The sequence below is a fragment of the Rhea americana genome, unplaced genomic scaffold (genome assembly GCF_003343005.1).
Source record: "Rhea americana isolate MKP2758 unplaced genomic scaffold, rheAme1 scaffold_218, whole genome shotgun sequence".
Classification (NCBI taxonomy): Eukaryota; Metazoa; Chordata; class Aves; order Rheiformes; family Rheidae; genus Rhea; species Rhea americana.
In genome coordinates, this window is record NW_028186321.1 from 273,473 (window position 1) to 288,268 (window position 14,796).

General features: G+C 37.3%; 1 protein-coding gene across 8 annotated transcripts in view; it reads right to left on the bottom strand.

Annotated features, from left to right (window-relative positions):
* The window catches only part of TACC2 (transforming acidic coiled-coil containing protein 2), a 151,713-nt gene that overhangs the window by 32,476 nt on the left and 104,441 nt on the right, over window positions 1-14,796 (bottom strand). For all 8 annotated transcript variants that reach the window (XR_014895874.1, XM_085305251.1, XM_085305249.1 and 5 more), the window contains 3 exons: window positions 6,201-7,521; window positions 1,448-1,508; window positions 193-400 (listed from right to left, as the gene is read on the bottom strand). Coding sequence is in view for 7 of the 8 variants with exons in the window: in XM_085305251.1 (XP_085161377.1) it covers window positions 193-400; window positions 1,448-1,508; window positions 6,201-7,521 (1,590 nt within the window). In the remaining variant the exon portion in view is untranslated. The remainder of the gene's footprint in view (window positions 1-192; window positions 401-1,447; window positions 1,509-6,200; window positions 7,522-14,796) is intronic.

Genomic DNA, 14,796 nt, shown 5'->3' on the forward strand with positions numbered 1-14,796 from the left:
CAAGTTTGGTTTCTCAAGATTGTTGTTTTAGTTTCCCCAGACTGGTCAAGGAGTATCCTTTTTAGGTATCTTGCTCTCCCAAAACACTATAGTCCACATTCAGCAAAGCACATGCCAATATCCTAGAACAAACTGAAAATTCTTTGTCAATAAAGAAAACATTAGCTGGATCCAGTCACTTATAAAGCATACCCTCTGTAGGAGAGCTGAATTTAGTCTCATTAACAAATGTAGACAGATCAGAGGGTTGTGGGTAATCCTGTTTATCTGTGGTCAGGTCCACAGTCATGCACGTCCATTTCTGGCTGGTCACTGAAGATGCCAGTTTCTCCTCATCTGTCGCATGAACCACGGTGGATATGACGGGAGGTGTTTCTGGAGTAGGCAGCGGAGTGGGATCCTGCATAAAAACAAGGGTCTACTATAATTCTATTATCTTTAATTAACAAGATGAATAGTCAGGTTTTTGAATTCTTCTGCCTGATCCTAGTTATCTTTTTAATTCCATACTCTTTACTGCAGTCCTGTAAAAAGTATTGAAAGAAAAAGAGAAAGCACTTCACATTGAAAGCATTTAGAATTTGATTGCRGTGACTTTTCCTAGTATAACTAAACTCTTTGGTGATAAATATTTATAGTGCAAAGCTGCCCTGATAACAAGGAAGAAAGAAAATCCAGTCATTTAAATCTGTTAGGCACTTGACATAAGTGGCACACATCCATAGCTGAAGTCTTTGGCTAGCAAAACTGACTTTTTAGACTTCTTTCACAGTAGCAAGCTTTCACAGATCTCTGAGGTCATGAATTCTTTCTCAAGACACTTCTTYGCTGTCCATCAGCATAAATAAAAGGGTAGGTTGGCCAGTGTGAAGCTGAACAACAGCATGAAAAGAATTGCGCCACATCAAAGCAGTTAGGCATTTACACACAGAAGAGCTTTTGTTAACTCTTCTTCCAAAGACAACCACCTGCCAGGTTTGCAACAAGGAGTAAAATCATCCAAATACACTTCCCTGGTAGATCAGCCCACTTACTTTATTTTCTTTCCAACTTACTAACTGTATGCGTTTTGTTTATTATTTCCTAATCTAAAAATTTCAGGGTGAATAGTCAGTTTATTTTTTCAGAATAATAATTAAATTGAAGATATTTATTCATATTGCCTTTCTRTTGTAATTTGGGTCTTTCCAAAGCATATGCACTAATAGCCTAGTTGTAATTCCCAGAGAAAATACAAGTTCTAATAGACACYGAATACATGCTTTCAGAGATCAAAATTTTAATGATTACAACCCAGTGCACTATACTTGGGATACCAATACGCTAATATTATTTACTAATTTTTTTTATTGTAGGAAGTAGAATTATACAATAACATATATGAACTTTCTTATTTACCCCTAACAAGACCACAAATTACAGGCATCAAAATAATGCAATACTTTACCTGAGAAGGAGGATCAGATAGTGGGGATCTTTTTGGTGATTTTTTCACCCTAAATGTATCACTAAAAACAAAATTAAAACAGTTAATATGGTAATACCAGAGAGAATCAGGTCATTTTACACTTAACAAGTGACAGCTACAGAAAATGCAACCACTAGGGCTTACCCTTCTGCTTTAAATTCCCATCTATTTGGCAGTGGCACCATGGAAAAACATGCTGTAGGTAAATACTCTTGTCATGCATTTCGAACAGGCCTCGACTCCCCAAAGCTGAGGAAAGCAGGATTGCCATATTTGTAGATTCACTGAAAAGGTTTTTTCATGCTACCATATTTATAGAATAGTGCTATTATTTCACAGCGAGGGTAAACCAAATCTCTGCTCCACCACAGACATCCTCAGTGGCCTTAAAGAAATTATTTAGCTTCTGTGTTCTTCAGTTTCCCATCTGAATATAAGGTCCAAAATACATCTTTACAAGAATCAGCTGAGAATGAAAACCGTGCTAAACCTGGGAATTAAGTGGCAAGAACCACATAAATCGTTAAGATTAAACAGGAAATTAGTATGCTTTGGATGAACTACGTTCTGTCTTTGCATGCATGCACAACAGAAACCCCTCGCCTGACAATGAACATAGCAACAAACATGGCAGTTCTGCTTCTGGTTCCCCTAATAGCTCGCAACGCAAACTGGGAAAACAGACACTGTAGCCCTTCAAAACYCCACAAGTTTAAATCAAGCAAATAGAATGAAGAATATACATCATGTGTAGGTGTACAGCTATGAATGTTGCCTTACATTTGTTCACTATCAGTTAAAAATATTTCCTAATCAGGAAATAAACCAAGTATCTAATGCATAATGACATTAATCAAACACGTTTTTGCTATTAACTAGAAGAAGCAAAAAAAATTTCACATTGAATCTTGATAAAGATTTAATGTTTGAAGGGATGGGCAATGGCAGAAATTACTGCCCATCAGCTCTTCCTGATGATCAATGAATAGCAGGATAAACACTAAAAATTATAATGAAGTGTTTCAATTGGTAGAGAGTAAATCAATACAATTTGTCTATAGGGGAAAATAAATTCGACAGTTGAATATTAGTATGTTCGATGCTGCTAATTATCTAGTTATGATTTCAGAAATAATTAGGGTAACATATTCCTTTAAGAAAGAAAAACATTTCTGCAATGTTCTATTCTATCATTTAAATTAAGAAGAGAAATAAAACTTTCATGTTATTAGCTGAAGGATATGAAATCTATATACTTTCAAATTGAGGCACTTTTTCACATGTGCTAGTAAAATGATGTAGCTAACATAAAAGCTTCATGCTGAAGAATAATAGATCATGCTGTAAAATAAATAAGTAAAATTAAAAAGCCCATAAATCAAAGAAGAAACTTGAATTGTTAGCTTAGAATTACTTACAACAGAGAACATACAGACATCACATCTTCTACCATCCTAAGACAAAGAAGACAAAGAAAAGAGAGACAGACAGAAGGAACTGACAAAAAAGATAAACCTACAGATACTCTGTTAATGTGTTATAGTAATCTGATCATATATACTTTCTACCTGAATAATCTTAATCTCTACTTTTTGTTGTGGAATAGATGAAGAGGAAGAAAAAAATCATTCTTAAATCCTCTCATGCTTTTAAATCCAGTGTTACACTTTTGACATGCTTCATCTTACAAAACACATCTTTCAAAGCTGAGAACTCTTGAGTTAAATTCCTATGACCATACTAAATGTGCTTGCCTTATTTGATGGTAGTCACCTGCTTTTTTTTTCAAAACATAGCATTTGTTATATGGGATACAGAAAGTGTTCTTGAGCGGCAGTTAAGCTTAAGGAAAAAGTAGTTATACAAGCCTTTTTTTTGTTTGCTGATCTGTTATAATAGCACAGAAAGACCTACTTGACAGTGTGTTTCAAATTATTTACCTAAGTCAGAAAGAAAACAACATTTCTTTAAATTTTCATACATTTTGGCTCTTGGTGAAATCTGAGTCTGTGTTCTGACAGACCAAATTGATTGCCCTTAGAAAACAGAGGTAAATCTTGCCAAGTAACTGAGGCTTAGAAAAGTTCTCATCCATTTGCAAGCCTGGCATCTTCAGCTTCTCTCTCTTCATGCAGGATGCTCTTGAAAGCTGACATCTTCCATTTCTAAACATAGCCTTCAATCATCTAACAATGTGGAGCACAACGTCTATCCAAGCTTTTCTTTTCTTTCTTTTTTTTTTTTTTTTTTAATAGCAGGTATTGAGGAATCATCAGATTCAGTATCATCTGAGCAAAAAGATCTATTGCAGAACAGTTTGGCATTTAGGCACAGGACCAGAGAGTAACTACTGCCAAACTGACATTCATTCTAAAATCATTTTCATACAGAAGTCAATTTAACATGTGTAAGACTTATTTATGGCACAGACACCAGCTAGTACAATCCTAGCAGTGGCTAGAGCTCACACCTGGCTCCTTCACCTCCCACAGGTCTAACACAGAAATCACTGTCCAATTTCCCCCTGAAGAACTCATTTACATACAGAGTTTTATTTCTGTGCCAAAAGAAACCTCTGGCTTTGCAAAATTATCCATTAATTAGGCTTTTAGAAGTCCTGAAATACCTCAGCATCAGTTCCTATTTCTGACACTCTCTTTTCTGCCTGTCAGAGCTGAAGTATTTTGCACGGGCTTTTCCCTCCCTGTCCCATCCAAGGAGCACTGCCCAGGAAGGCCCTCCAGGCTGTCTCCCTCCAGGCAGGAGTTCTCCAGCACTGGACCCCACGGCGAAACCACACCCGCAGCCCTTTCTGGGGAGAGGAGAGACTAGAGACAAAGAGATGCAAATATAGCCACATCTTCCTACAGTATCCCCCAAAAAGCCTAGGACTAATGTTCTTAGAAAAAGTATTATGGCTCCAGGCAGCAACGCCTATGAATATGCAGATTCTCTTCTTTAYAAGAAACCACTTACAAAAGTATGTTACCGGGCTGCAGCAAGGAGATATGAAACATAATATGAAACATAGTGAAAGCAGTCCCAAGCGAGGGCAGAGAATTCCTCTAAATCCCATGATACAACAAATTGTAAGTCCTGCTCCAGAGTGTTTTAACTTCTTCAGCATGATAGAGACCAACAGTGAACTCTGAGGCTGTAGGATAGGGCCTTCCTGTTACAGATTTTTCCAAGCAAAGGGACGGTTTTACAAACTTAACCCTTTGTAAATTCATGCTGCCTCAAATTAACAACTTCGCAATTGATCCCAATATTCACAGCTGATGGACAGACCCAGTTGGCTTATATAAAGTCTATCAATGCCAACGCAGCCACTGGAAGACACAAGGAGACTCCTGCTGGCTGTAAATGTCAGACGTCAGTTTCTGATATTAAAATTTTCCCTTCTCCCTCTAGTCTTCACAGGTGAAGTCCAAATCATCCCCCTCTTTCAGTCAGACTTCTAGTCTTCTGGGTTTGGACCAAACAAGTTTGGACTACAGGCTCAGAAAAATGTCTCAGCTTAGCGTGTATTTTATTTCCTTCCTGAATTTACCCAAAACTTCATGCACAGCTCAAAAGAAAGCACCATCAGAAAAAACAAAGCTCTTCCCTCAAAAAATAACCTAAAGAAAAGGGACACAAACTACTTCAAATCTGTCAAGGGACTTGAATTAGAAGCCTGGAGGATAGCAGATTACTCAGAAAACAGCTGAACAATCTCTCACTCCATAAGGAAGGTCATTTTTTGCACTGCTTTGCAGTAACTTATCTTCAAATTGCCAGGTTTTTGTCATTTTTTAGTCACAATTTTGTTAGTTAGCTACCACATTTAAACATGGGAACACGTAGAAAGGTATTTTCTTACAGAAACACAGAAGATAGATTTCAGATAAATGGGATTGCTGATTACTAACTCAAAAAAAATCTTATGTCTGAAAGGGTAGGATTGCAGAATATGTACACCAGCAAGTTAACTGTGGAATGAATACAACTAATCATTGAGTTTAATTACCAAATATCTAAATATAGCAGCTAGAAAATTTATCCTGCAGTTTGTCAAATTTATCTAAATATTGGATATTTGCTTAACATATAGCAGCTTAGGAGATTTCTACCCTTAGGAGATTTGCAMAATGTTTCACAGAAAGGAAGCTGTTTTAAAGGAATAGTTTTATATTAAAAAAAAAATAAATCATTATTTCACTTTGTGGAATACTAAGATTTTCTGTTTCAGTTTATTTTCTTAGTTCTAAGTACTGTAGATCACTGAGTAAAACTATCTTCCCACTGGATTCAAGGGCAGATTTGTCTTTGCCTTTCTGCTCCATGCTCCACCTTAAAAAACTGTAAGTCATATAGCAATCTTTATGTGTGTGAATATTTCTATCAGCTCAGGCAGTATCAAACACCCAAGATGAGGTCACAAAATGTTTGGCACAAAGTTGATGTGACTCAATCTTGACCCCATTCAAAGCCATTTGCACCCCAAAACTTTAAAAAGCCTACTGCTAGCTAGTCCAGTGGCCTAACCTGGCTTGACGTCTCTCTGGTTACTCATTTGTCCTGGAAACATCAAGCTATTAAGGTAATAGTTTGAGGGAAGGCATGTACAGAGTCCAGCTGTACAGTTAATAACACTCAATAGCATGTTCCTATCTCTATTCAAATAGAAAACTGCTATAATTATAGGGATGTGCTCCTAATCCAGAAACATCTGTGCTCTTTAACTTACGTCTTTAGTGGCGTCTTCTTCTTTTTTGCAGGTTTATTTAAATTTTCTCCTTCAGTTCCATTTGTTTCATTGGCACTGGCTGGTATCTCAAAAGAGGCTGGAGATTTAGAAGGTGAGCTGGCTATCTTAGAAGACGACTTGAAAGGGTCAATAGAGTCCTCGCACATGTCTGGCTCAAAACTGTAGGTTTGTTGAGGCAGTTTGGGAGATTCTTGCATTTTTGTACTAGAAGAGAATGGGTTAAAATTGGGATCATCCCACTTGTCAATATCAAAAGTGTAAGAGCCTTTTGTGATAGGGATGTCGTTTGGATCAGCAGGTGACTGGGTTGGTGTAGTTGGAGCATTTTCAAGCTTTTCCACCGACTTTTTAGTCTTTGGCCTCCGTAGTGGCATTTTGGCACCAGGCTTTTTACCTACTTTTTTGGGAGGRGGAGTGCTCTCCTGCTGGTCTTCACTGGCACTCTTTTCTTCAGAATAATCAAATTCGAGCCTCACTGCAGGGCCTTTGACTGGAGGGTCTTCTTGTCCTCCAGTGTCAGGCGGAGTCACCTCCACAGCCTCTGGTGCCGTTGTAAGAGGTAGTGTTTTCTTATTGGCAGGGGGCGAGTTTTGTACTTTGCTGCCTCTGGTGCTAAATGCACTAATCCCTTCAAAACTGTCTGGATCAAAAGGGTGGGATCCTTCAGGCACAGCTGGGGCCTCCTGTTTCTCAGCAGAGATTTTAGAAGGTTCAGTACATTCAGATTTCACTGTGTCAACATTTGTTTCAGATACTGCTTTTTCCTCACCTGGGGCAGAACCTGCTTCGCTAACGTCAGACGGTTCTTGTGGTGTTTCCTTCACTGATGGAGCTTCTACAGGTTTTTTTGCTGACTGCTTCTTTTTTAAGGAAGCTGGTCTGGGTTTCTTTGTTCGCTTAAGGGTACTAGAAGCGCTACTTGAACCAGTACTGTATACATCTGCTGCCGGTGTTAGTGTCTCATTATTGCCAAGGTAAGAAACTCCATCAAAATCACTAGCTTGCAAGCTAAGAGACCGAGATAATGTAGATTTGGAAACCGGGACAGAATCGGTAGACTTTCTTCGTACATTCGCTTTGGGGTCACGATTCTTAGTTTCTGGAGAGCTCGGTCCTAAGGCATGGAAAGAATCAACCAACTCAATGTTATCAAAGTCCAAGTTGTAAGTTCCGCTGCTGGCTATTGGCTTGTCCTCATCGAAGACAGTGGAAAAAGAATGGGAAGGGGGACGGAAAGGGCTTTCTTCAATTGATTCACTGTGTGACACATCAGTTATGGATACAKTATCTGAACATAATCCTGTGGGAACAAACAGAATACTTGGTGAATTATAAACATTTTAAAAATCAGAGCTTAGTTAARCTTTACTATAATCTTAATATAAACAAAAAATTAAGCAAAAGGTTTGAATCATACAAATGGACCAAGAAATGACTAAAGCACATACTAACTGAAGTAACATTTGCAATACAGAGTCTAGACTGAAGGAGGGGAAGAGGGGGGAGGAGAATCAGTTCTGTTCTTTCCACAAACAGATTCAAGGCAAATTTCATGAAAATACAATACATGCACTTGTAAAAGCCTCTACAGCTTAACTAAGTGAGAAACAATTTAGAGGACAGACATGGATATAACTATAACATATGCCAAATATAAGAAAATTTGACAATCAAGCACTTTATCGCTCACATTGTATACTATCAGAGAGTTCACTGAATTATGTCAGAGCTCTTCTGCAGTAAATTTCCTGTGAATTGGCTGCTGCTTCAGCAATTACATGTTGTTGATCTGTAAGTTTTGCTTCTCATGTGCTATTTTTACCAGAGGAAAAAGCTATGGAACGTGACTTCCTCTCCACAGCCCATCAATGCTGATCCTTCTTCTGCCCCAAACAGTCGAAACATTCCACTTTGACCTCATAATTCCAAATTTTTACCAAGAATCACTGAGAATTTCATACRAAATAAATTACAGTAAAGACAAGAAAATTAGTCAATTAGACAACTGTATGAATATTCTCAATTGCAAGTCGTCTATAAGAAATACTACTACAAACTATAGATAATTTAAAACATTTCTCAAAATGTAGTTTTAATTCAATGATGAAAACAGAATTTTATACACAGAATTATAGGCAAAAACTTTTCAGTCAAAAGCCTTTTCTTTGTAATTAAAGATTTGCTTATTGAATGGAATCCTAAAAGGGTTTACAAAGTCTCTCTACTTAGGATATAACTACATTGGACTAAGCAGAAAAATATACAATATATATCTAAAAGGTAAAATAAAAGCCAAACCAAACCAAAACATACAGCTAGGAAAAAATTATGATGGTGGWCATTTCTGCCTTTCAATATGTTCAAGTTCATTACCAAATGTTTCACAAACCCCAAATCTGGTACGTCCCCGCTGTCACTATACTGCCATGTACGCGAACATTAACGGTCAGTCATCTTCATCACTCTTATGTGTCCCAATCAGCGTATCAGAGCGCTAGAAAATCCCTCCAGTTCTACACACACAATCCAAACTGTTGTAAGCTAGCTGGCCTGTACCTAGCAGCTGAGCATTCCTGGATAAGCAGAGCAGCAAAATGCTGCAATATTTCCTCTTGAAGCAATTCTGAATTTTTCATGCTGTCAATGTCTGTTTTACACAATTATAGAGAAAAACACGGTCAAATCAAAAATGAACGCTTTGCTCATCCTTAAACTAACTCGGTGAAATTTATACACATCATCTTCATTTCAATTTTGACACGTTTTGCAAATTAATTTCCATTTTGCCCAGTTACATTCATTAATGTTTTCCATCAAGGCAGCACAGACAATTAATAATTAATTTTAGTCAGAAGCTATGAATGGATTAAGAACAGAAAAATAGGGGATTTTTGTTTCTTAGGAAGTTATAAGTCTGCATAGAGATTGCAAGAATTATTTTTATTTATGAACATAAAAAATTGAAATCTTTGAAGACAGAAGTACCCAATTCCCCCCAAAAGTATCTTAGAGTGGCATCAAGTACTTTCAGAGATTTTCTAGGAAATGACAGTTACACAAATTCTCTTTTAAGACTGTAAAATTTACTCAGTTACATAGGTTTAAAATAATGTTTTACTATGCTTTTCTTGTAAAATAATACTAAAAAGTTGCAAGTACTTCAAGACAGTATATTTTTCTCCTTAATCTCCACAGGATTGTGTTTGGTTTCAGTCCGGCTGAATGGTTACTAAATAGACCTGGTTTGCTAGCTGCGCTGGTGTTCATTTCACAGGCACAGACACTTTCAGACTTCTGCTAAGGGAAGTAATCTATTACACCAAAAGGGAATGGAAGACACTTGATGGAATACATTAAAATAAACACTGGCGTATCTCTAATACGCAGCAAAGTACCAATCTAGGTCAGCATGAAATAAAAGGGGGATCTGAACAAGAAGTCTTCAGAAAACTATTTCTTGTTTTCATTATGGCATGTGCCAAAGGCCTCAGTAGGATTGAGGCTCCCTTGTTCATAGTCAGTGCAACATGTACGTTRAAAGGTTAATGCCCTGCAGGACTTAGAGTCTCAAAGACACAGAAGTGATAGAGCTGGGGTTACGAACACATCACAGAAGCAGAGAATGTACAACGTTTTCCAGCTATTCAAATTAAAACAGTATTCAAATTCTGTGTGTTCCACATATAATGAAGCACTTTAATCTTTTTTAATTGCTCATTTCATAACTTCCTCCTAACCAAATCCTCTCCTTATAGTAGAGATTTCTGCAGAGGGCAGCCTGAGTCAGTACAGCGACATTTCTATTTCTTTTTTACGAAACAATATGTGAAATTGTATGAGAAAATATGGCTTTTGATAGAAATGAAATACTGCTATTGTACTCTTCCGGCATTACATCAGAATTGACTCCATACTACTAACAGTAGAAAGGCAGCAGAGGAGAACCTGAATGGTATCCCCTACTGCAAAACAACACAGCTTTACTAGTACAAAGAGATTTTAAAACCATTCTTTCCTGGCATTAAAAGCCTATTCAGACAGCCATGCAATTTATCATTTTACGTTGTAGAATTAAGCAAGCAGTATTATTAATTACAGTATTTTATTAAAATGTAGTTCAAACACAAAGGAACATATCTGTGTAAATTAAGGCAAGATGTGCTCTGGGAAGAGTCCCTAGAAAGAGATTTTACATAGGGGTTATGCCTTGCATTGGCCCATAACAATATATGGACAGGCCACAATAAATTATACTAGTAGCATATGCCCCCAGGTAGATACTATAAAGCATTCCATGGACAACTGATTCATGAGTTACAGCAGGGACAGTTACATTCTCATAAAGAGCAGGTGATCCCTGAAAAAACTCCAATTTCTTTCATTAAAGCCAAGGTCCAAATTCTTATCCTTCCTCAATGAAAATTCTGTGATTTTAGGTGAAGTTTGTCTGGATCAATATGAAGGGAAAAAAAAAAAAAAAAACAATCAGACTTCTATCATCAAGGTAGTGAAAATTCTAAGTAACAGCTGGATGAAGTGTTTAATGCTTGGTGTTTTCATCTCTTATCTTCTATGGCAGAAGCAAAATGAAGCTAGAAGGCTTTATAAAAAAATCTGTCTGCATTAATAAAAAACATTTTTGATTTTTGGTATCATCAAAAAAGAACCACTAATTTATTCTTCTGGGTGATTACAGAGATGTTAACTCCAGTTTTTGTTGTACATTATAAATCATCTAGATTTGGACAGCAGTTCTGATCATGACAAAAAATCTTTAATATCCTGCAACAGCACTGAGGTATACAAACACCTCACTCAACTCAGCCTTCTTTAAAAAACAAAAACCCACAACACAAACTAGTCTGAACAGTAACAAATCTCATGCATGTGGTCTGAATTGTCCACTGATGAGCAAATCAAAATTTTTATGACTTTAAGATCACTGCTGCTTTATATCAAATATGAAAGGATAGGAGACATTCATAGGTTTAGATCAGGAAGAGTATTACGGCTCGTATTTGAGTCCTCACAGCCTTAGGAAAAATGCAGAAAGCTATCAGCAATACTTGCATAAGAAGCTATAGATGTAACCAAAGCAGAATCTATTTCATTTTGATATAATATTACTTTTGGCTTTTCTCTTCCTCACCTGCAGTGTTTCTTCTGTACCTACATTCCTTCCTCTCCGAACACTAAGGTACCCATGCTGCGAGGGACTGAGGATGCAGCATCTTGGGGCATCCTGTACCAGAATGCAAATAGTGCACTTTTCTGATATGCGTTCACAAAATAAATATTTCCAAAAAATTTGGGGATAACTCCAGATTTGTTCTAAAGATATTTTCAGGGGTAAGAAAATGAAACATCAGCATCAGGTACTAGATTACTGAACCTAAATCTTGGTTATTTCTTTATGAATAATGAAAATATATTCATGAGTTAAAATATACAAAGCACTTCTACTTATTTTAACATATTTTTCCCTTTAAATTATGACATCTTACGGTTGAGCTGCACTCTGTAAGACAGCTTTTTTTTGCCCTTTTTTTTAAAAAACCTTTGTTGACATAACACTAAAATAAGGGGAAAAAACAAAAGGTGGAAAATAAAAGGCCTTAACACTGRTGACTTGTAAACAATAAGGAACACTATATTGAAAGGCTTAGAAACAAAACTTAACCAGAGCTAATAAAGGAAATGCAAAAGAAGCTAATGTTTCTAGAGAACAATAAATCAAAAATACCATTGAAAGGTAAGTATGACAGACACACACACACACAATCCATTATAATGAATTTCAGTACAGTATTAATGACAAGTACACTTGTCTTATAGCATATAGGAATTGGAATCATCTAACATCACATATTTTGAAACATAGTTACTTTATTTCAASTTCCTGCTTGTTATGAAAAGTGTTCTAAATAATAAAATCAACTAGTAGCACTATCTTTTAAATTTTGATAAAAATACTTTTGCCATTCATTCTAAGAGAAAATGCTGGACATAAAGTTTATTTTAATTTTTATCTGTATCAGGCTTCACAAGATAAAACAAGGAAGAAGAACGTTCTCCATGCCAAAAACTCAGTTTGTTTTTGTCTGGGTCATCATATCTCTACTGGTAAGCCTGACKTCAGGAAGGAATCAAATATAGGTCTCTCATGTTTGACCAGTGGGCTGTAACACATAGAAGGCACTACAATCCTTACAGCTCCTCTGTGTATATAACTTGATGTAATCAATCAGTTGGGAAAGCAGGGAGGGGAGGAAAAATAACCTCTGCTGAGGCAAGCATTCCTGGCCAGAAACAGGGAATTTGGGAGCCTGCCTTGGCTTGGTGAATTTTCTGGTGCTCAAATGCTTGGAGCAAAGGAGAAGAGGATGCTGCTACAAGGAGTTGATGAGACAGGCTGGTGATCTGCAATCTCCTCTGCATTCATTCCACCTGAACAGGATCAGCAAGCATTGAGTAGTGCATGTGTAAAGCACGTGGCTTTCAGAAAAGCACCTCAAACAACAATTTARAATACTAGCAAAATTTTAAAACACAAAGCATCCCTGACGTCATATGCCTCAACAGTATAACCCATGTTCTACACAGCAAACAAAATATTAACGGAGGAATGGAAGGGCTCATTAGCGACACTTTGTCAGATTCAGAGGAGCTTCCATTACTCCTCTATTCTTCCAGACACTTCCCCTGACAGAGGGCTTCTCCTTGTCCCGACTTCCCTGTTCTGCTCAGGAACAACAGTTTGCTGCTGATGGATGGGAGCCATGCAGCAGGTTTTATACCACCAGGAGCTGGCAAAAACCCAGGATGAATTTCACTATATTTCACTTTCATCATATTTATTAAGCTAGCATGAAATCAAGCTAATTAAAAACTCTCCTTTTGGCTTTCCACCAGCGGGGTCCGGTTGTTGCGCTAATGATATCATGCAGCATAACTGCAACTGTCTGTACAAGTAGTTATTATCAGTCATAGATGAAATAATCCTTAAAACACTTAACTATGCTTCCTYCTTCTACCCCAACACATGCTCCATGACCAACCTCATTCAGAAGACAGAGTCATGTGGCTGGCAAACTAGAACACCTGACTGGATGTTGCTTTCTCCCACTGTGTGCCAGGCTCTCCAGTTCCCCATATTCCTTATTCCTCTTTTATTAAAATCTGTTTATTTGAGGTTTTAGTCTAATGAAGAATTTTGCTTCAGTGGCTCCCAAGCAAGGGATTCCTTTTCTTTGTATGCAACACCTATGAAATAAGTTAACTATGACTGTTACTCAAGTGGTTTTTAAAGTACAAAATGTTTAAATGTTCACATTTCTGAAGAAGCTTGCAAACACCTAAGTTATAGTCTTATAAACACCAAGATCTTCTAAAAGATTTCAGAAACAGATAAATGCTTTGTGTTGCCCTCCAACATTTGAGAACTTTCTGCATTACACATCTTCCTTTCCTCAAAAAATTAATCTGCATTTTGCGTAATTTTGGAATGCTGAACATCATAGCTTTATTATTTTGCAGTAAATTGCCTCCCAAGGACCAATTTTATCTGCAAAGGAAATGTTTTAATCTCTGCAGAACAAATATATCAAATAGYCTTTAATATAGTACGGTTCACATTGGTTATCAATAGATGTGTTCACTTTCCTCTCTTTCTTCAGAAGTATCTGAAAGAAAGGAGGGGGAGATTCGGGATATATAGAGAAAAGAATCACATGTGACAGAGAAGCATATGCGTAATCAAAGGTTTGAAGATAATCTAATGCAGTAATTAAAAACACACTTCAATCCATTCTTTTGTTCTCTCAGCACTTAAATTATTTTATAATCACAGAAATTAAGACCAAAAAATAGAAAAGAAGTTGAGGAACATTGTTTGCTACAATGAAGAGGGATCTGTAACAGCAGAAAAGAAAAAGCGTCATATTTCTTTCACTTCATTTTTATTTTGCGGAATCAGTTCGTCAGACATCTTTTTAACTTCTTATAAAGCCATATCATAAATAATGATTGCAAAGAGTGTTCCTTAACGCATCCCAGAAATGCTTCARGTGACTCAAGGCCTTTACAATCTATTCAGCACTCRYGGATTTTGCCTCATCCACTGATAAACACAGTCACTTCTAGAGTGGAAGCTTTAAATCATTGCATAGCAATGCTATAMATCCTTCTAAATGAAATGAATTTTAGTTTGCTGATTGTAAAATAACCTTTATGGAATTCAGCTAGGTGATCAAGCTATCTTGCCTCTCTGAAGGAAAATAAGGCACCAGTACAAGCTAGGGGCTGACCTTCTGCAGAGCAGCTCTGCAGAGAAGGACCTGGGAGTGCTGGTGGATGACAAGTTGACCGTGAGCCACCAATGTGCCCTTGTGGCCAGGAAGGCCAATGGTCTCCTGGGTTCCCTTGGGAAGACTGTTGCCAGCAGGTCAAGAGAAGTGGTCCTGCCCCTCTCCTCAGCCCTGGGGAGGCCTCATCTCCAGTACTGTGTCCAGTTCTGGGCTCCCCAGTCCAAGAGAGACATGGAGCTACTGGAGAGAGTCCAGCTTTGTAGGGCTAC